This window comes from Paroedura picta, chromosome 2 (assembly GCF_049243985.1).
Source record: "Paroedura picta isolate Pp20150507F chromosome 2, Ppicta_v3.0, whole genome shotgun sequence".
Taxonomy (NCBI): Eukaryota; Metazoa; Chordata; class Lepidosauria; order Squamata; family Gekkonidae; genus Paroedura; species Paroedura picta.
In genome coordinates this window covers 74,328,871-74,350,881 of record NC_135370.1, presented here as the reverse complement: position 1 = coordinate 74,350,881, position 22,011 = coordinate 74,328,871, and the positions used below count along the sequence as shown (strand labels likewise).

The following is a 22,011-nucleotide window of genomic DNA, read 5'->3' as shown; positions in this document are numbered from 1 at the left end:
CTCACCACCGTGAAGTTCTCCGCCGAACAGTTCTCCCCACTGAAGCTGCAGTTCTTGAGCATGTCATCCAGCTGGTGCCCAGTGCGGTTGACAATGTCAGCCATGTCTGGGTCCGGGTAGAGAAGGTCCGAGGCCTTGTGTCCATCACGGTCTTTGGGCGGCAGGCCGGTCATGTTGGCCAGGTGGAAGATATCAGCATCAGTAAGTGCGGAATGGCGGAAGCGGTTGATGTTGCAGATGGTGACGGCCGGGAAGATCATCCTGTGAGTGGTCTCCTCATCCAGGCTGGTGACGTGTGGGTGCTCCAGGTAGAAGAGCGCTGACCGGGCGGCCTGGTACAGGAAAAAGGCCAGCGAGGCCACAAAAGCAAGCGCCCAAAGGGCCTGCCGGATGCCCAGCTGCCCGGAGCGGCAAATGTGGCCGAGGCCGTGCAAGGTGCTGGTGCCCGCAAAGGCGGCCAGGTCCCGGTGGCGAGGCCGGCTGGGCTCCTCTAGCAAGCTCTCCTTGTCCCCTTCCTCTTTCGCCGCCTGCTTCTCATCCTCCTCTGCAAATTTGATTTTGCAGACAATCTCAATCGGCATCTGTGCCGAGGCACCAGGCAGCACGCTACCCCCCCAGTGAGGGGAGGCAGCGGGAGCCTGGGGTGCCCGGCACCGGCCGCTCTCCCCTGGCTGCTGCAGGACGCCCCTAAATCAGCAAGCCCTGTGGAGGAGGAGGAGGAGGAGGAGGGGGGGCGGCGGAGGACCAGGGGAGCCTGGCCCCAGTCCCCCAGGAGCTCCCGGCCGGCCGCTGCTTGGCTCTTGCCTCACTAGTGGTCTCCTCCGGGTGCTTCCGCTGGCTTATCTGCACGAGCCCAGCTGTCAGAGCTGCCCGCCGCTCCCCTTGCTGCTGCGTGTGCCGCTCCTCCGCACGCCCGGTTAAGACCCCACCAGATACAGGCAGCATTTAGGCATCGTCGTGCGCTAATAAAATCCAGGGGATACTTAATAATTCAAGGCATGTCAACATTATTTCATCCTCAAATAAAAAAGGGTGGGAGGAAAGGGTGTGTGTGTGTGGGGGGGGATAGGCTGCCAGCAGGGAGCCTCCTGCGCTCTGGAGCGGCCACTCCAAAGTGATGCTGGAGCCACTTGTTTGAATCGCTCAGAGCGGGCAAAGTCCGGGCCAAGGGAAAGAGACAACCCCGCCTGCCTCGTCGGTGGCACCTCCCTGCTGCCGCCGTGACCGCTGCGCCGGACTGGGGAAGCTCCTCCGGAAAGGGCTCTGCCTGCCACCCCACTTCCCTCAAGGAAGTGCCTCTCCCGGTGCCCCGGACGGCTCCCGCCTAAATCCTACCTTCCATCTCCGTGGATCTTAAGCGCCTCTTTGCCAACGGGGGAGGGGGCGGCTGGAGGGGGGGGGGAGTGGAGAGGGGAGACGGCCGGCAGGAGCGGGATCCACACGCCGGGGCTGGTGCTCTCGGGCCCAATGGACAGCGATGCCCCCCCCCCCGCGGCCGGGCTGACTAATTGGAGCAGGAGCGGCCAACGAGGAGGCGCGGAAACGAGCGGGAGACGCCCCCTCCTCCGATCGATCCCGCTCCCCACGGAACAAACAAGAGGCAAAAAGTGAAAGGCGCATCGATCGGCGGGAGGGGGCGCAGCTGCCGGGGAGGAGGGCAGGAGCGGGCGGCCCGGGCGGGGCGGGGGCAGCCAGGAGGGAGCGCGGCACTGCTCAGCCCCGGCCTGCGACGCCCGCCGCCCTTCCCTGCACCACGGATTCCCTTGAGTCCCTCGCCTTAGGAGGCAGTTCCGTGGCTTTTGCAAAAAAAAAAAAAAAAAAAAAAGCTCTGCTGCTCTGCTCCCCTCCTCCCCGCCCGGGCTCACGAGCACAAGTCGGGCCGGGGAAACCCGCAGGCGACTCACAGCCGCCGCTGCCCCGGGGCCCGGCCCTAGTGGGGAAGACTCGGAGGGCGCCCTAGGAGGGCCCGGGTAGAATATAGGCTCGGCAGCTAGCCGTAACTGGGGGTGGCGGGCAGAGGTCCAGCCGGAAGCATAAAAGTTCTGCGGAGCTCTCCTGGAAAGCCGCAGCCGCTCTCCGGCACCCGGGGCGCTGCTTTGGACGGCGGCGGCGCGTTGGCCCCCCGCGCCCGGGAACTTTCCGAGGCCTTTGGTTGCCTGAATGTTTGTTTCCGAACTGGAGGTGCCGGGGGCTGAGCCGGACGCCGTCTGCATGCCAAGCAGGCGATCTGCCACCAAGACGACGCGTCCTCTCCCCGGCAGAGGGGAGCCGCTTCCTCTGCGCGGCCCGCCCTCTCCCGCCCCGTCCCTCTGGCGCGACGCTTTCCCCCGGGGAACGGCTCGGCCGGTCACGGCGACCTTCACTCGGGTACAGCCGGTGCCAGCGGCAAATCCGCCCCAGGAGCTCGCTCGCACGTCTTCGATCCCTGCCATCGACCCGCACGGGACACACGCGTCCCCGCCCGTCGATACCGAAGGACGGCTGCTCCGTGGGCGGGGGGGGGGGGGCTTGATAGATGGATGCCCACGGGGGAAGGCCCGCGGGGCGCCATGCCAGCCTGGGAGGCGGCGTTCATAAGGGGCCGGGGAGGGGCGCGGACGCTCACCCCAGCGGGGCACATCCCGATCGGCGCCCGCTCGGAGCTCCGGGTGCGTGGACGGCTCGGCCACGGCGCCCCAGCCGCAGCCACACCTCGGCTGGCCCGAAAGGCCGGGGAGCGGCGGGGCCCTCCTCTCTTCTCCCTCGCTCACCAGCCCCGGCCGCGGCTAACGTGCCCCTCGCCCGTGCGCACAACTGCAGAGCCGGGGAGGAGCGCCTGTCCGAAGGAGACGAAGGGAGGCGGCGTCCAAGAGGGGCTCGCCGGGCCGCCTTCATCGCTAATGGCCAGCAGCAGGGCGAGAGGGAGCCGGCGCCCACGGGCCACGCAGCCTGCCTTCCCGGGGAAGCCCCCCCCCTCCCCCAAGTTAGAGGGACTGAGATGAGAGGCGTCTCACTTTTAAAGTTTCCCTCTCTTTGCCAGGCCCGGAGTGCTCTCCTCTGAAGGGGACCTCCGCATGCCCCGACCTCCCTTTCCTCCTTTCCAGTCTGGCCTCAACCCATTCCCCCAGGTGACAGGAAGGGAAACAGTCCCGAGAGGCAGAGACGGTGCGCTTTGCGACAGTGCGATGGGAGCCGCCAGCAACGGGATCTGACCCACTGCTGGGCAGGCTTGGATGTTTCTCACTCACACAGACCCCCTTCCCCTCATTATGAAAGGCTCTGTGCGAGATCAGAGGGGACAAAAACGCCGGACAGACAACGCTGCTGGGGAAGGTAAAGGACCCTCCCTGTTCCTGATTCTCCAGCCTCAGCTTCCCTTACTGCTCTCAGGGCTCAACCCAGAAGGATGGCCGGATGTCACTCGATTTTAAAGAGGGCCTGACTCTGGATCACAGCAGATTTCCATTCAGGGAGAAGCTGCCCTGACTGAAGACCAGGTGGCACCAGGGAGTCCCTTAAAAAACAAACCCTGGCAATCCTACAGCTCACCCTGCATTCTACTGCATTCTACAGTCAGAGTTCTGATTTGACTGAATCAAGATTGATTTCAGCCCCAGCTGAGAAGAGTCAACTACTGTCAGTTTTAGAATTCAGCCCTGACTGAGAATGGTTTAACACAGACAGGAGAACTGGGGGAATGTTGGCAAGGATGAGCAGGTAATTAGATGGAGACTCCCATATGGGCCAAAGAAAAGGGATCCTCTAGAGTGAAATCAAAATTTCCTATCCAATCAAACAGGGAATTGGTTCTGAAGAGTGCAGAGATCCCTGGTTTGGTGTGGTTAGAAACTATCTGTAGAAACGCTAAGAGTCAGTTAAAAACTGATGTTTCAAGAGATGATCTTTGGGTACTGGAAAGAGTGCACCATCCTTCTGCAAGAGTTAGAGAATACTAAAGCAGGTATGCTGAACTGTTTGGAAAACACTGGAACAAAAGCCTCTCAGCATAAAGATTTTAAGTAACCGTGAACAAGCTTAAACACTCGTTAATTTGAAATATAAGAACTAACCTCTGTGTTATCTATATTGACTGAGTGACCTCAGGAATTTTACTCCTGATTTCACCTGACCTTTCCCCTCAACACTGAATAAAATATTTTGTTGCTCTGGAATATAAAACCTTCTTGAGTGCCATTTACGTCATATAAGTTAAAGGTTCTTGGACTGAGCAAACAGCCAACACATTATACTGTGACAGGATGGGACAGCCAGAATTCTTCCGGAAAGGAGAAAATAGATAACTAGGGCACCTCAGTCATGGAAGGGAAAGAAAAAAATGAGGGAAGGAAGTGGACTGGGGGGCTCCCAGAAACATTAAACTTTTATTTACTGAACGATCTAGCCCACCTAGTTTCCAAGTTGAATAACAAAACTATACAATACATTCAGAATTAATCACACTAAGACATCATTCAAAGAATTCTATGCCTCACAGACATGAACCTGGGGCTCAGAGGCTAGTCCAAACTGGAGAGCTTACAATACTTCTGAAAAGTGTCCAGGATGAGAAACGGTGCAAAACAAGGCATCTCAGCAGCCCACTAAGCTAATAACACATTTTCAACCCAAAATGAACCAGTGATTGTGATGGCAATGTATTGCTATTGCTTTTCAAAAGATCAGTGAAATGCATGTGTGTGTGAATGTACAATGCAACACATGAAGATCAGTGCTGTCCACAGGCATGTGTGCTCTGTCATTGGGACATACTTCTGCCCAATTCCCCTTTTTATTTCTAATTTCCAAGCTGCTCACCTCACCTTGTTGCAGAACACATACCACATCACCTATGCCTATAATAACGATTCCGTACAGCAGAGGTAGTCAACCTGTGGTCCTCCAGATGTCCATGGACAACTGGAGGACCACAGGTTGACTACCCCTGCTGTACAGGAAGAAACTGCAACAAATCTCTGGATATATGTCACTGTTTTGCAGGTTAATGTTGGATATATAGAAGTTAGAGCCTTGACCCCATCCTTGAAATGTCTCCTCTTGAACGTTGAAGTGCCAACCGTGCCATGCCCAGCCACTCCAGACTGCAATCCCCCAGGACTCCCTCACACTGAGTTTCTACAAAGGACTTTACTGCAGTGATCACTTTCTCCCATAAAAGGGCTATGGACCCATTCACTCACGCATTCTAGGAATTTTTTTTAAAGCATTCTTTCTGTTATCTTGAAGACTCAGGGCGACCCACACATGATCCAAGAGCCATGGTTGGGCTCTTCTTTGGGATGGTGCAGCCACCTCCATGAGCCTTCACTATATCGCTGGCAGAGCAAAGGATCCCAAACTTAACTAGGATTTTGAAAACCAAACAAACTCATATCCCTTTTTGTTTAACGTACCAGAGTCCCAGCCTAGCTTGTCTTGTGCAGCAATGACCCGCATCTTCAAAACAGCGACCAATCCCACACATAAACTTGGTTTAGTTGCATGCAATCCAACAAACAAATTTCAGTGAAATGCACTAATCTGTTCTGTTCTGAGCCCCACCTATACTAAACCAGCCAAAATTAAGTTTATTTTAAAACCACCTTTAGCATGAACAGAATGATGGACAAGGTAATAGCTCATAAATTTCCCCCTGAGCAGTTATATCTACAAATTACATCACTCATAAAACACTGGCATCCTAGCCGGACACTGTACTTCCTTGAACTTTACTCCACCTGAGAATTTTAAACGAATTGCCCCAGAGCCTCCTCCAACACCCCTCCCATAGCTGGAACCTCCTGGTGAGGTAAGGGGGGAGGAGAATTTCTCACCAGATGCCTACCACACTTTCTGCTCCTTTTCAAGAGCACAGTCCCAGCATTTATTAAAAGGATATCCTGAGAAGCCAGAGATCCCTGAGATGTCCAAAAGAAAATAACACACCTTCAGATCTGCAAAATATAGGAAGTGCACAAGGTGGAGAGGTGCACAAGGTGGAGTTTCTCCACTGTGCACTCATTGTATTCCCAAGGGGTTTCACACAGAACTTCAAGTAGAATAGCAGAAGTGGTTGTGAACATCACTTATGATACAGCTTTCATTTAATACAAACAAACAGACAATGCCAGTCCTCGGTTCTGTTCAGCAAATGTCCCTTTTCTTGCTGCAGGCTTCTTTCATTGCCTTCCTCTTTTATGTCACAGATTAGAGGCTGCAGCATTTCTGAATAGATTCTTAACTATTCATTTTCTAGTTATTAATTTAATTACTTAAAACATTTGTAAGCCGCCTTTCCAACCAACTTAGGGTCCCCAAGGCAGTGAACAATAAAAACATTTGAAAAAGATTAAAACAGGTATGACGAGATAAAAACAGAACAAAGCACATAAGCAGGAGTACAGGTCAATGAGAATCAGATTAAAGATCCACCAACCACCTTAAAAAAGGAAAAGCAACATTAAAAAAACTAGGAATGTGTTTGGTTAAAAACATTACCAAGCTTTTGTCCAAAAACAGAATAATGCCTATTCTGGACTGAACACAAACAAAATTCCATCCGTTCTCACGCCTTTTGTTGCAGCAGTCCTGGGTTTGCCACAAGGTTTCTAAAGGACAGCAGACTGAACCTAATCCCGAAGCTCTGAGAAGTCCATCAGTATGGTACCCATGCTTGTATGGTACACCTACGACAAGCATGTGTGCCATACTTGTTGGCATGCAAGAGTACAGTTTAGGTACGTACTCCAAAAACATAACACACAGAGCTCCCTGATGGCAGAAGACCCAGTACTGAAAGATGTTAGCTGCTCCACCAAACCAACCTTTACCAAGACGAGTGTGTTTGTGTATGGGAATAACTGTGGAAGAAAACCAGGAATGGGCGAAAAGGCAGGCAAGCAGGAGAAGAAATAATTGCCTCTTAAAAACCAGATGCAAGGTTTGAAGGCGGGGCAAAACAAAACACAGGGGCCCTGCTCTCCTCCTGATGGGCACGGTCACTTGCATGGAGTCAGGCAGGAGCTGCCTGCCGTCCCTTCAAGCCCGTGGGTAGTGTCCATAAGGAGTTACAGCGAGCTTGGGAGCTGGCTAAGCCCTGCCTCCATGCTGGCTGGATCTGCCACCATCTCGTTTCCTTGATCCCTCTGCCCTGATTCAGAACTCTGCCAGCTGCCTGAAGGGGACTGAATCTGGGCTATCATTCATCTTGATCTAATTGAAGAGAGAGTGGCTGCCGAGTCCAGCTGGTCTCTGCACAAGCCCTTCTGCCAACCCAAGTCTCCTGAACCTGTGGCGGAGAGAGGAGGGGGCTGGTGCCCCTCCTACGGTGCTTGTTATTGCAGGCAGACCAGGCTCTCGACGAGGGCGGCAGGCGGCACCACTTCGGGGAGATCCGGGATGACAAGATGTCCAGTCCAATTACACAAGTGCTGCCAAAGGGGCTGGTGCAGCCAACATGGCTGCCTCTGCTGCAGGCTGTTCAACTCCTTGTGCAAAGAAGTCTAAGAGGAGGGAGCCTGGGGTTGGAGGGCCATTGGGAAAAGAGCACTAGATAACATCCATGCCCCATATGGCTTGCATTGTCTGTGCAATGGGCTGGACATGGCTATGAAGAGAGTGCAGGCAACCCCTCTAGCTATGTGGGGTGACACAGTCCACCTTGGGGGAAGGGGCCACCGAGAAAGCAGCCCAGAGCCCAAGGTGCTGCTTCCCTTCTTGTGATGTGCATGGCACAGCTCTGTTACTATACAAGCATTCTTAGCAAATGCCTTTAATTGCATGTGAGCCTCCAACACTTGCTTGGATAACGTCTGCCTCCAGTCTAACTCTAAGAGTTGCTAGCTTCAGCTGGTGGGGTGCCTGAGTGGTCTGCAGATGGTCTCTTATTGTGAAGAGGGCAACGTAGCCCCGTCTCTTGGTGCTCGGTGCAAATGTTATGTGGGTGCTGCTTTGGGTCAAGATATCTTGGCACCTTGGCACAGTTTGGCCTCCCTCCATGCTGCCCTCATAAGGTCCTTCCTGTTTTAAGGAAGGTTATATTTTTGCAGTCTGTTGGGTTTTCTTGTAATTGTAGGTATTTGGAATTTTAATGGGTATTTTACTGGGTTTTATTGTTTGGATTGTTGTTGTGACCCGGTTTCTGAGAGCAGTGGGCTATAAATCCAATAAACAAACAAACAAACAAACAAATAAAAAGTAAAAGACAGGGATATATCAGTGGTACGCAGTGTACATTTAATGGATTTATGTAGTGGGATTATTGTGGTCCAGGCTAATGCGCTTGTTCAGATGGTGTTGTTGCCTCTGGTGGTATATGATGGCATTGCTGTTTCTGTTCTGCTACTCACATGTGTGCTGTTTAGGTCCAGGGAGTCCCCCCAAGACTCTCTCTGCAGAAGACACCTGCACAGTCAAGCAACATGTAGCCTGGTGTTCTGCATGCTCTTTTATGTTTTATAATATCTTTGTGATTGTTTTTATAATCTTCATATTTATATTTTGCCATGTGTACTGCATCATGGGTACCTGATACCAAAAGGAAGAATATAAATGTTTGAATTAAAGAGGGGGAAAGGCCTTGCATGTACTCTAGGGATGATTTTGTAGGTCTGCCCTTCTTTAACACTGGCTGGTTAGCTACACCTCCCCCTTTAGCCCGACCAACACACTTCAGGATAAATTACACAGAAAAAGACATCCTGCCTAAAGCTTAATTTGAGCCAGGGTGCAGTTCAAGAATGGGTTTTTGAATCTAGGCATGAATCTAGGAACACTGGAAGGAAATGCCTCTGAACATAGGCTGGCCTCTCATCGCTCAACACCTGAAGCCTAACCCCCCTCCCCATTCTCCAAGGAACATCAGAGGAGCAGTGGCAATTTACAGAGACACTATTGTATATTCTTAAAGTTCATGCTGATACAACACTATGGTAACATTACTTTCTCTACGGTTTTAATGCAAATTGAGTCCCCTACCTGGACACAAGACCTAACCAAATCCTGCGCAACTCAGTTAGATCTTTATGAGAACCAGAGTGGTGTAGCGGTTAAGAGCGGGAGCTTTTATCTGGAGAACTGGGTTTGACTATCCACATGCAGCCAGCAGGGTGGTCTTGGAGCAATCACAGGTCTTTCAGAGCTCTCTCAGCCTCACCTACCTCACAGGGTGTCTGTTGTGGGAAGAGGAAGGGAAAGATGACTGTAAGCTGCTCTGAGACTCTTTCGGGTAGTCAAAAGCAGGGATTTTTTCTTACAGCTGCTCCTATACAGGGCTCCAGACCTTCCCTGGAGTACTTGTTCCCACCTTACTTACAGACTGGATCTCTTCTACTTTCTTGTACTTTCTAAACAGGCCACCTTGTGGTATCAAACCTACAACTTCTTTGCACGTGGCAAGCAGGGAAAGCAGATCAGATGTGATCCAAGAGAACAGCAATTATTTATTTTTATTTGTTTGATTTTTATACCGCTGTCCCAGCAAACTGGCTCAGGGCGGTGTACAATGTTGTATGTAAATTATAATAGTTAAAAACAAATATAAATGAGAATTAAAAGGAATTTTAAATAATATGGGCAGGTTAGAATACCTGTAATAGTAATTCCCAGTCCCAAAGGCCAGCCTACGTTCTGGGCTTTTTGCATTGATAATAAGTAGACTGATAGGTGGGGCTTGGTAGATCCCCTGCAGATTTTAAAAAGAAGGGTGTATGTGTTAAGAGCAGCAATATTCAGAGAGTTTTTACAAAATCTTTCTCCCTATGCAATTTCTCCCAAAGTAAATCCTTGTCACCCCCAGTCTGCTATTTCACCTGCAGGGTGAAATAGACACACAATTAGTTCATTGCAAGAACATTTACTTTGTAAGTAGGTCTCTGGTTCCATCCTCGCTTCTCCATTTAGCAAAGTTTTGAGTAGTAGTACAAAAGCACCTGCCTGCAGTCTTGGAGAACTAAGGTTGGTCAGAGAAGATACCATTTGGCGAACAGAGCAACCGTATATCTTGCAGTGCAATCCTGAACAGAGTTACACTCATCTGTGCCCATTCACTTCAATGACTTAGAAAGGTATATCTCTGCCTAGAACTGTGCTGTCAGGATCACTTCACACATGATTAGGCAGTGACACACAGAAGGGAGCCAGGGCCAACCCAAGCTCCCTGCTGTAACAGCCTATTGCAAGGGAATGTGTAGGTGTACATTTTTAAGAAAGTCAGTGTGGTTTCCTCCTAGTCAAGCCTGGCTTTGCTGTCTGTACAGTACAATCCCAGCTCCCCATGGTGAAGTTGCATTCCATTGGCTTCCTCCTTCTATACCAGGGAGAGGGCTGAACAGTTGGACAGTGTACTTGTCCCACTCCAAGGAGGTATGTTTTACATTCACAGAGATGTGTTTTGCCAAGGAAATGATTCTGAATGAAATCCTTATTATCTCAGAGAGACACGTCTTGCTTTTCTTGCTTTCATTGTTCAGGTGGGTGGTTCTCTCTTCTGAATCTTTGTGCAATGTATATTCGTGCAATCTGCATATTTATCCATAATTTGTACATTTACTTAAACTTTCCTTTGTTATTCCTTGTGATTAGCAACTGCACTGCATTTCTGGATTGCAAAAATGGGTCTTTCCTCTCTTATTATGGCTCACATGCCTATCCCACATTATTGTTCATGTATTTATGGCCATTCATGGATGTTTCCTTTTACAGTTCCTCTAGAAGGACACACTGTTTTCCCATCAGTGTCACAGGCAGCACAATGTGTTTTCTTGGAGCCCAGTGCTGTGATCTGGAACAGGGATGGGCTCTGCTGTGTCGCTTTCCACTGGACCATAGATTATGGAACCTTCCCAGTTAGAAAGAAGAACGGCGAGATCGTCCTTTGCTTCCAGGGCAACCATCTGTGGAAGAGGTGCTTTCGTGCATCCAAGCAGATCATCTTCTGTCTTGCTTACATTCTGTAAACAAAATCAGTTAGGCAAAGTACCACAATTCAAGAAGAGGAGATGATCCTGTGGAAGCATATACACAAACTGATCCCTACTGCTCTGCTACTGATTAGTTTGCCTATCCTGGTGACAGAGAATCTGCCTTTCAGGTGCAATGTGGATCTGGAAGACATGACAGTTACCATATATAATTTCATTCCAGTACTACTTTGCAGTACTTTTAATGTTTGGGAGCAGGGGTGTTTTTTTTTTTTAACAGAAGTGGTAGGTATGTGCGGCTTACAGTCACTTGTTCATGTATTCCAGGATATACAAATATGCTCAAACGATATGACAGCATTGATAATATGCCAGAATACATATATGCCTACAACAACTATATAATTCAACAGATATATATGTTTCATTTACAGACAAACTGTTGGATTTGCTGACGCAGGGTTCCTACAATAAGGTACATTTCCTGCAAGCTGCAGATGATCATATCTATTGCCTTAGTTCATGAAATGAGCTGGTTTATGATTCTTGAACTACACATCCTTTGTTTTTTGTGTGATACACTGAAGTGTGCATATTCAGGGTGATGACAGCATAACCTGGACAGTGCTGAAAGGCTTCCCGTTGTGATTGCAAACGCTGCCCACCCACTGAAAGTGAGGCTCATAAAACCTTGGTAGGATACCTTGACAGGAGAAAAATGTTTTAATAACAGCCTGACCAAGTGCAGATGTGTGGCTGAATGAGCATTTGAATGCTTTTTTCCCCCCAGAAGGTCATGCAGTTGAGTCTGAAGGTGGTAGGCAAACATGTTTGTTTACCTATTGCTGATGTTCCTCAGTCTACATTTACCCTGATGGGTTCTGGCTTTGCACAAGAGCAGAGCTTCTGTCTGGGGATTTCTCAAGTTACTTTTTAGGCACTTCTCCTTTGACTGCACATGCCCACTGGGAAGGAGCCTCGTCATCCTGCTCAGTTCTTCTCAAACAGGAAACAGAGCAACCCACTGAAAGAGCACCCTGAGGGAAGGATGGCCAGCTGTGGGGCAGCACAGATGCCCACTCAGACACAGACAGGTAAGCATCCCTTTTATCTTCTTTGGAGCCTTTGTGCATCGTACTGATGGGGGAGGAAAAAGCAGTGGTGCAGGTACAGATGAGAGAAGATGACGTTAAGAACTGCCCTTCAGAAGAAACTGCTTGTTCTAGCCGTTTAGGGAATAGTGGAAGGCTGGTTCCAGGTAGTTACTCAGAAAAGGGATCTTTTTGCTGAAGACTGAGGGTGTGGCAATGGGTCCTGTGAAATGGGCTTGGACTGTACCAGAAAGCATCAAATGCATCAGCTCACAGATGAGGTTCAAATCTCTAATATGCCATGGAAGGAGGAGAGGAAAGAGGAGAGGAATAGGAAGGCAACTGTAAGCCACTTTGAGCCTCCTTCGGGTAGGGAAAAGCGGCATATAAGAACCAACTCTTCTTCTCTTCTTCGAAGCTTCCTCGGTGACCTTGGGGCAATCATATACTCTCAGCCTAAAGTACCTGACAGGGTTGTGAAGAAAAATTGGGAGGGGGAAAAGTATTGGAATATTTAGCAGAGTACAGTATTGGCAGAAGCCATGTGATCCATGTGTGTGTAAGCAAGAAAATAACAACATGATGACACTTCTTTAGCCTTTCCAAGTGATGTAAATAGCTTATTACAGGAACTACATTTCTAGAAAGGATGGCAGGGAGACAGAGTTCTAATCTAATCTAGCTAGCCAGGCTGGAGAGAGATGCAAGTAAGCATTTTGTTCTCGTGTTGCGACTATGGAGAAGTGTCTGAGAGAGGCAATGAACGGAGGATGAAGGAAGCCTGGTCCCTAAGAGTATCAGTCTACACATCAAAGGGATAGCCATAAAGCAGAGACAAAGAGGATGCTGGGGTATTGACCTATCTATCTCCAAAACTCTCTCATATCCCCCTCTTAAGAGACATCGCAATGTCTTCCACTTCCAACAAAAAGAACAATGTAGAGTACTTTATGCCCCCACAGGGGAGGAAGGTGAATGAAGCAAATAAATGAATAAATGGACAGCCCTGCTCCAGTGGGCATGATGTAGAGAGGGTTGCTACATGGACCTTGAGAGATGAACTTCCTGACCTAGAAAATGCATGTGAGGTCCATGGCATCAGTAGTTGACTACCTTTTAGACTCTCTCCATCATGCTGAACGAGCCTTTCCCCTCCACACAGGTCAAATTCTCTCTCCTTGCTTTAGTCTCAGAGTCAGTGAAGTAGAGCCCAGCTTAGAAAATCTTGTGTGAAATTATGAGATTACTTATTAGCTCTGTGTATGCGCACACAGCAATACCTTTAAAAATGTAAAGTACTAAATATAAGATATGTTGTATATATAATGATAGTTTTGAAAATTTTTGCAAACTTAATTTAAAAAAATCTGGTGGGCTATCCATGCCAAAGACATGCCCTGCAGAATATCCACGACCTGGGCAGGCCACATATGTGTCACTGCTGACGGGGAAGCTTCTCGTAATACCAGTGGCTAGTACTTATGGAGCAACAACCAGCGACAACTACTAGAATGTTGCTGTGTGCCTGTCAACAAACAAAAGACTGCTATGAAAATAGCATACTTTTATCAACAGTCACAACTGCATTTTTGCAAGCAGAATCATGCAGGATAAGATGGGGGATGGGAGGACAAGGAGTACAGCGATGCGCCCGTGGTGCCTGCCATGGAGGACCCCAGAACATGCATTCTGCTTTCTTGGTCTGCCGTTCTGATTTCCCAGTGGCATGTGTGAAGGGCTCATTGCTTCCCAAAATGGTGCCTCTGCCTGAGAAGTGGGAGAGCTGCATGATTTGCATGTTGGGGGCCTGAGCAAAACTGCCTCTCCTTCAGGAATGAATTTAAGAGTGCAGGAAATTTCCTCTCTCATGGGTGGGAAAGAGCACAGTTTACAATACCAGCAGAGTATGGTACTAACAGAGACAGGACTGCTTCAGAAAGGCTCCACTTGGAATGAGGAATAATTCTGAGTGCACTTCAAGTGGCTCGAATGTGATTTCCCTGTCAATTACAATGAGAAGATGTTTTTTGTACCCCACTTTTTCCTATCAGGAGTCTCAAAGCAGCTTACAATTGCCTACCCTTCCTCCCCCCACAACAGACACCTCATGTGAGGTAGATGGGGCTGAGGGAAATAAAAACAAACCCCTCCTCCTCCTCCTCCTCTTTTTTCTTCTTCATGCAGCTTCCCCAGCTCCTCCCTCTAATCCCTGCACCCATGGTCTCCCGGAGATCAGCATGGGCTCCCAAATGCTGGCCAGAGGGAACTCCCAGATGCATTGTTCCTGCCAGCGCACACTCTCGGCTGGACAGTGCGAACAGCATGACTAGACAGACTGTCTGTCAAAACAATAAGTGCTTCCCTGCTGGAAGTTGCGTCCCTAGATAATGGTTCGATGAGGATTTCCTAGAGGGAAGGAGAAAACATTCTGCTTGTTTTCTGAAGAACTGTGAGCACCAGAAAAGGCGGGAAATGATTTCACAGATCCTTTGGGAAAGCACAAAGTGATTTTCAGACCCTACAGCACCCTATTGATTAGACTCTCAGGTGGTGCAGCGGCAGTGTTTTCTTTTGACTTTAGATGCTCTTCTGCAGCTGCATCCTTAGTCTAAGAGGCGGCCTGAATGGGTCCCCCAGAGAACATTACAGTCAGCCGCGGCAAACCGACTGGTTGTCCACGGCCCCAAAGAAGTGCGACTGGCCTTGAGCAGGGCCAGGGCCTTCTCAGCCCTGGCCCCACCTGGTGGAATGAGCTCCCGGAGAACATCAGGGCCCTGACAGAGCTAGCACAGTTCCACAGGGCCTGCAAGATGCTCTTCTGCCAGACATATGGCCCAGGCCATTATGCCCAGAGTATCAGAACATCACATGGGCCCACCCTACCAGTTCAGGGTCTCCTCCTACATCCTCCCTCTTATGGGCAATTCATAAGCAATGACTCAGCATAGGATACTTATTTTTTCACCTGGCATTAGCATGCAGAATCACATCACACCAAAATCAAAGCAAATGCATTGGGTGTGCTGTATGTTTCCAGTCCAAACAAAGCGCTAGCATTAGCCTTAGTAATCCTAAATAGTTTGGGTCCTGGGTTTCTCCCCCTTGGACCTCCTGTTGATCCAGGACCATTCTCCAAATTGCATCTTGTGGGGAAGCCAGACTAAGTTCCAAATGAAGCAGAACTTTCCCAGGAGTTGATCCAGAGACCTTCAGAATGTTTTCCCCACGATAGGCACGTGTACTGATTTTCCAGAAATCATAGCAAATCATTCAGTTCAGGGCTTTTAAATAATACATCTTGTCAATTGCCTGTCCTTTTACTTCAGCTGCTGTGCTGTCAATGCCACCCCAGACAGTTTATATTAGGTAGCCTAGAAGAGTCACAAATAAGCCAAGTTGCATAGTCTGAAGGTGCTAAATAAAGACATATTGTTCATTTCTACCTGCCTTCCTCAAAGGCAATATAGAACAGATTGTCTAGAAGATCTGGAGGGGAAAACATGAGCTGCTACAGCCACTGTCTTGAGTCCACTAAAGAACAATTTGATCTTCAATGGGTAGGGATCACTAGATAGAATTACAGAACCATAGATTGGAAGGGGCCATAAAGGCCATCTAGTCCAATCCCCTGCTCAATGCAGGATCAGCCCTAAGCATCCAGGATAAGTATCTGTTCAGCTGCTGCTAGAAGACTGCCAGGGAGGGGGATATCGCCACCTTCTTAGGCAGCCAATTCCACTGCTGAACTACTTTGTGAAATTCCCCACTCTGTTATCTAGTCTAGCCAGTATCTAATTCAGAGATAATTCAGAGAGATGGACAGAATTAGTTGGTTTATCGTTCATAAGAAATGTTTTTATTATGTTTTTTAAAAGCCATGCTTCTATAAAAGTTCTTTGCAGTAAGTTAACAAGCAGTAAGTTACAAAGGGGTTTTAAAAACCTGTTTCAAATCATTATCCCAACCTGAAACAGCACCAAGGAGTCACTATGTGTTTGAATGAGGAAAATTGTACATACTGCAACAACTACATATTGAATTGACCCAGCAAGGCAAGAGGCAGTTCCTTGAGGCCATTGCAGGATGGGAAAGTGGCATATGGAAAGGAAAGGCCTAGCAACTCCTACCTTCCTGCCACCATCCTGATCCAAATAAGGGCCCACATATCTGATAATTATGTTTGAGGAAATGCCGGGAGGTGTGGAAATGCGAACAGCTGGTCTGAACCTTATATTTCTTTCCCCTCTACAAGCATTTTTATTAACATTGTGCAATCATCTTTCTGCACAGTAAAGCGCATTAGGAATAAAAATGCAAATAAATCAATCAAAACAAACATAACGACAACCCAGCTATCAATTCTTACTCATCATCAGGCATGCAGAGGAGGGGGTTGCCAGACACAGAGACACAAGCAGAAAGGTTTCTTCATATGCAGCAATGCTTAATCATATTTGCTTAATCATAATCAAGGGTTGCTTTTTTCTGACCTTTTTCTGGGCTGGAAATGCCATGGGACAATTGTGCAGGCAAGAGGGTAGATGCCATGAGTTGGGACATGTGCAGCTGATTGTTTTGGGGAGGGCCAAAGGATGTGGGAGGAATGATCTGAACAATACTCCCCTCTCTCCTGCCTGATGCGTACAACACACAATGGCAGGAAGATGTGGACCCAGAGTTCCACATCTCATTGGGTTCCACTGTAGACATTTGCAGCTGTTACAAGAGGCCACAGAGAAGCACTGAACAGTGTAGGGTGGTGGTTAGAGTGTCCATGGAGGATCTGGGAGATCCAGGTTCAATTCTCTGCTCTGCCTTAAAGCTCACTGGTTAACCCTAAGCCAGTCACTCTCTGTCAAACCTAAATCACAAAATTATTACAAAGATAACACAGAGAAGGGGAGATGCCGCTCTGTGCTCTTGGAGGAAGGGCTGGGATGAATGCATGAAATAATAGACAGATTGCCCTTTCATACATTCCTCATATGTGCATCCTACTCTTCCTCTATTGCACTGTAGGTGGCACAAACTTATATTTTTTAAATCTCCCCCTAGTTGTCAGTCATAGATTGCCAGTCTTTGCAGTTCCTCCTTGCAGCTCTAGATGCTGCATTGCTACCACCCTGAACTTTCTTCTGCCTTTCACTAGGGCAGCAGTGATATCTGTGCTTCAGCCTTGCCTCTGCCAGCTCTGCAAGCTCATCCTCCCAAGAGGCCTTCCTCCTTGTTCAGCAGTCAACCAGCTGCTCTGCTACTCATAATCTTGCCAGCTCACTGGACATTAGGCAGGCTTACCTTGTAATCTACCAAAAGAAAACATCCACAGAATTAGTTCTTCAGGTTTCAAAATCAGTCAAAATCGGCTCTTCTGTGCTTTGCAGTGGTCACTGAGATACTCATAAGAACAACCCTGCTGAATCCAACCAGTGGTCCATCTAGCCCAACGCCCGTCTTGCACCTTGGAGGGCCACCAACAGGACACAGAGGCCAAGGACTTCTTCTGATGTTGCCTCCTGGCAATGGTATTTAGAAGTTTGCATATATCACACTTCTGTGTGGAGACTAGTCACCATGGCTGGTAGCTACTGATGGTCCTGCTGTCCACAAAATTCTACATTTTTACCATTCACTGTGTAAAGAAGCATTTTCTTTTGTCCATCCTACGTCTATTGCCTACCAGCTTCACTGCGTGCCATCAAGATGTAGGTGTGCTCCAGGTGTAGCCCTTAACCCAAGAAAATGGCCACAGCAAAGCAACTTCTAGATAAACTGACATTTAAACGAAGAATTCTGAGATTAGCCAAGAATAACACTTTATACAAGACTATGCTCAAATGAACAGCACTTTCCTCGCATTTCCTATGGGCATGGAATAACCACCTGTGGCTGGTGAAGAATGGGGGAGGGACACTGTGTTTGGAAGCCCCTGCCATTCATGGCACCAGCTTGTTCCAACAGGGTGGCACATGGAGAGCCATACCATAAAAGCTAAAATGTCTCTGATCAGCTCCGTGGCAGGGAAGGAAGAATGCTTGTATACATGAGGGGGGGATAGTGAACTGAGCTCCCACTTTTCATGGAAATCCAGCTGCTTGCATCTAAGATGTTTCTGGATTTGAAATGGGGTCTGCATGCCCAACACCAAGCAGCTTACTTGCTGTGCTTCAAGACAAGACAAGAATTGGGAAATAAGAGAGTAGTTGGAAAACACAGGAACTGTAGAGTGCAAGTGATCTTATGCTGTTTAGCTTTTGGGGAGGGAAATCTTACCAGTGGTTTGTGGTGTGGCTGATGACTATGAAGAATTTTAGCAGTGGGTGGGTGGAAATGCCTAGGACACAGAAGCAAAGTCCACTAAGACCAGAAAGGGAGGCCAGAGGCAACACATATGAATGTGCAGAAATATTTTTGTACGCAGTGTTTAAAAAGGAAAAGAGGATGGTGTTCATGTACTGAGTAAGCTTGAAAGTCTTCTCTGAGATTCAGATTTAGAAAACCTTGATGGGCATAAACAAAGTCTTCTCTGTATCTGGCACTGATAGAAAGATCAATGATAGTTCCAAAAATCAGCTGGAATTCTGCATGCCCAACTACAATTTCTTCTCCAAAAATTGCTGGGAATTTTATACGTCAAAGTAAGCTTGATCTTTTTGTTGCCGAGGTACTATCAAATTGATCACCAGTAAAATCATCTTTGGGCTTCCTGATGTGCTTATTGTCTTTTGGGGGCCATGCTCTTGGTCTGGCTTTAGACTGCAGTGCATCTGTGACTTCACTGGGCCATCTGGTGGGCAGCCTTCTGGAAAACATTGATGCTTCTGTGCCTTTGATTCATTTAGCTCAGAGCTCACTTTTCAGCCCACGTATCAATAAGATCTCATCAGGCTTCTGTCTCACATCACACTCAGCACTGGACACTTGGGGAAACAAAGGGGTAGCTGGGAGAAACCACTCACTTCCTGAAATGTATGTATGTTGAAGAATATGGTCATATTCCCCACCCCCTATTTTGCAAAAAAAACCCCCACAAATCTTAAACACAGGCTGCTGCACAGAAATACAAGTACTTCAAAATAATGATGTGCAAGAGAGGACTGCAATGTGGAGGCAGCCTTTGCATGGTAAAGAATGCCCACATGTGGTCAGCCACCTTTCAGGAGATAAACCTGAATGCCTGGTTTTATGAAAGGCCACACTGCTACAGAGAAATGTGAAATTACTGCATGCCCAACACCACTGTGCCTACTGCCCAGAACATGATCATCAGTATGCAGCATGTTTACAGAAAAAAGAACTAAAACTATGTGTGAGGCAGTCTTTATATTAAATATATTGCATCAGTATCCTTCAGCCAGGGTATCACAGGTACGTAAGTCCCTTACAGCCGAGCACTTATGCTCCTTTCAGCAGGATACACATCCCTTTGTCAACAAGAAACCTCCTTCTATGATGTCAGCTCTTTAACTTGTCACCTGCGCAGTGCTTTATAAAACTTTAAAGCTAATAGTGCCATAAACTCCCGTAATGATACTGCAGCAGCATGCCCAGGATGCATACGCGATAGGGCTGCAGGGAGGAGTGGCTGGCCAGAGCTGTGGCCTGGTTTGTACCTGCAGGACCAGACCGCTAGCCCCAGATCTCCAGCTGTTTCTGCCCAGGAGAGGGAAGAGCAAAAATAAACTGGTGTAGGGGTAAACAACAACAACAGTCCCATCCCCTCCCCAGTCTCTAACCCTACGCCTTGAAAGGTTGTCTTCCTGCAGCCACCTACCTCTGGCTGCTCTCCTGCCAGATTTCATAAACTAAATGATGTTGAGCTTGACTAGGGAGACCCCGAGGAAAAAGGGAATCGACCGATGGGAAACATGAATTTTTTATGCACCTGCTGAGTCACCAGCAAGAGTGGGGAGAGCTGGCAGGAGAGGAGGGCACTCCATCAGGGAGGGAGGTGGCGGTGTGTGTCTCTGTGTGTCTGCGAGTGCACGTGCACGCAGAAGGGAAGGTTAGCAATCTCCTCTCAGCAGAAGAGAGGAGAGTTTGTGTGCATGCAGAATGAGGGCAGTACAACAAAGTTCAGAGTGACCTAAAGAGTTACATTTGGGTCCTGTACCTTTCCTCTAATCTAGATAAACTATTAACGCCACACAGGCAGAAAATAACACACATTTTCAATCAAAGATACTCCAAGTTTTCATTTGCAAATTTTAACTTTATACATTGGAAGGGATTCAATGGAGCATTTCCAAAAATGGAAATCTTTCTGTCTACAGAACACAACTCTCCCCACTGCAGCCCAAAATGCCTCTTGAAATCCATAGACTGAAATTTTTTTGTCTGCAGAAAGATTCCACTGGAATCTTCAGAAGACCCATTGTAAGGTCACATCTTTGCCTATTAAAAGGAAGAGGTGGGCTTCAAGAGAGAGGAGAAGGAGGAACAAGAGGAAAAAGAAGAACTGTTTTTTGTCCCATTTTTTCCTACCTGAAAGAGCCTCAAAGTGACTTATAATCGCCTAACCTTCCTTTCCCCACAACAGACACCCTGTGAGGCAGGTGGGGCTGAGAGAGCTCTGAGAGAACTATGACTGGCCCAAGGTTACCCAGATAGCTGCATGTGGAGGAGTGGGGAATCAAACCCAGTTTTCCAGACTAGAGGCTGCCACTCTTTAACTACAACATCAGGGAACCATCCCCTTCCATACCTTGACTTCCCATAGCTCAACAGACGTTCCAGTGGCTGAAGCTGAGTTGGTCCAAATAAAAATCCACAGGATAAAATCCATGTAATATTTTTTAATAAGACCAGCCATAAGGGCACAAAATGTTGTGCAGAGTTTCAGGTCCTCCAGAACTCTTAATCAGGCTGAAGACTTTTTTAAAGGCAGGGGGGAGAGAAAAGAATGTTCTTGATCATGAACTTCTTTGTCTGCTTTTGCTTGGGAAGTCCAGCTATTTAAGAAGTGCTGGGACTTCTTAAGTAGCTGGAGTATACCAGACAACCCTGGCTTTCTGGCAAGAAGTTAGTAAGAAAACAGAGTTGCTTACCTGTAGCTGTTGTTCATCAACGTCTGGTGTGCAGCACACACTGGGACTGTGTGTGTGTAGGCCTGTCACAAAGAATATTTTCTAACTCAAAAAACTCCCTGGTTGGACCACGCATGCGTGGGTTTCCTGCCGGCTGAGCTACCTGACCTGCAGGTGGAGTGCTCCTGTCCCTCAGTTCCTTGAGCCACCAGGAATCCAAATGTTTATTTGAAACAGACAACCAGATTGAGGGCTCGCAGTGGGGTAGGAAGGGAGGGAATGCATGTCTGCTCACAAGACGTCAGTGAACAACTGTTACAGGTAAGCAAGTGTTTCCATCGTCCATCTTGCCGTGCAGCCCCACATTGGGACCATAATGAGCTAGCCTACTTGTGATGGTGGGTTCGAAGCCCTCAATGAAATAGAGCGCGAAGCATTGCTGATCCAAAACATGCATTAGTCCTGGCGTGTAAGTCCAATGCATAATGCTTAATACATGTCTCCTCTCTGGTCCATGTCGCAGCACGATGGATGTCTTCCATCGGGACCCTCCTGGAGAAGGCTGCTGAAGTGGCCTGTGACCTGACCAAGGGGGCTCGGAGATCCAAAGGACGGGGGGAGAGACGATTCTCTATGCAAAGCTTGTATGTTCACTATGACCCAGCGAGAAATGGATTGGGCAGAGGCTGGGTTCCCTTCTTAGGGACTGCAAATGCCTAAAGACTTTTGTTCTGTCGACATAATAAAGAATGGCTCTATGAAAATCTAATGTATGCAATGATTTTTCTGCATCTGATGTTGGGTTAGGAAAAAATGCAGGAAGCAAAATGTCCTGGGACAAATGAAGAAGAAGAAGAAGAGTTGGTTCTTATATGCTGCTTTTCTCTACCCAAAGGAGGCTCAAAGCGGTTTAGAGTCACCTTCCCTTTCCCCTCCCCACAACAAACACCCTGTGAGGTAGGTGAGGCTGAGAGAGCCCTGATATCACTGGTCGGTCAGAAC

General features: G+C 48.2%; 1 protein-coding gene and 2 long non-coding RNA genes across 7 annotated transcripts in view; 1 reads left to right on the top strand and 2 right to left on the bottom strand.

Annotated features, from left to right (window-relative positions):
• Positions 1 to 22,011, bottom strand: part of ASIC4 (acid sensing ion channel subunit family member 4) — a 248,046-nt gene that overhangs the window by 94,029 nt on the left and 132,006 nt on the right. The window contains exons 1-2 of one of the 5 annotated variants that reach the window (XM_077320815.1): positions 1,336 to 1,759; positions 6 to 544 (exon numbers count right to left, since the gene is read on the bottom strand). The exons of 3 other annotated variants lie outside the window; for them this stretch is intronic. In XM_077320815.1, coding sequence (XP_077176930.1) covers positions 6 to 544; positions 1,336 to 1,342 — 546 coding nt within the window. In that variant the 5' untranslated portion in view covers positions 1,343 to 1,759. Of the gene's footprint in view, positions 1 to 5; positions 963 to 1,335; positions 1,760 to 22,011 lie in introns of those variants that run through there. One more of the 5 variants, XM_077320814.1, reaches the window with a different exon arrangement.
• The window catches only part of LOC143829622 (uncharacterized), a 72,491-nt gene continuing 59,369 nt past the window's right edge, over positions 8,890 to 22,011 (bottom strand). Inside the window, exon 3 of the long non-coding RNA XR_013228198.1 lies at positions 8,890 to 10,925. This is a non-coding gene — a long non-coding RNA (uncharacterized LOC143829622). The remainder of the gene's footprint in view (positions 10,926 to 22,011) is intronic.
• LOC143829623 (uncharacterized) lies at positions 11,342 to 21,754 on the top strand. The gene is made up of 3 exons (XR_013228199.1): positions 11,342 to 11,989; positions 17,136 to 17,508; positions 21,533 to 21,754. It is a non-coding gene; the product is annotated as an uncharacterized LOC143829623 (long non-coding RNA).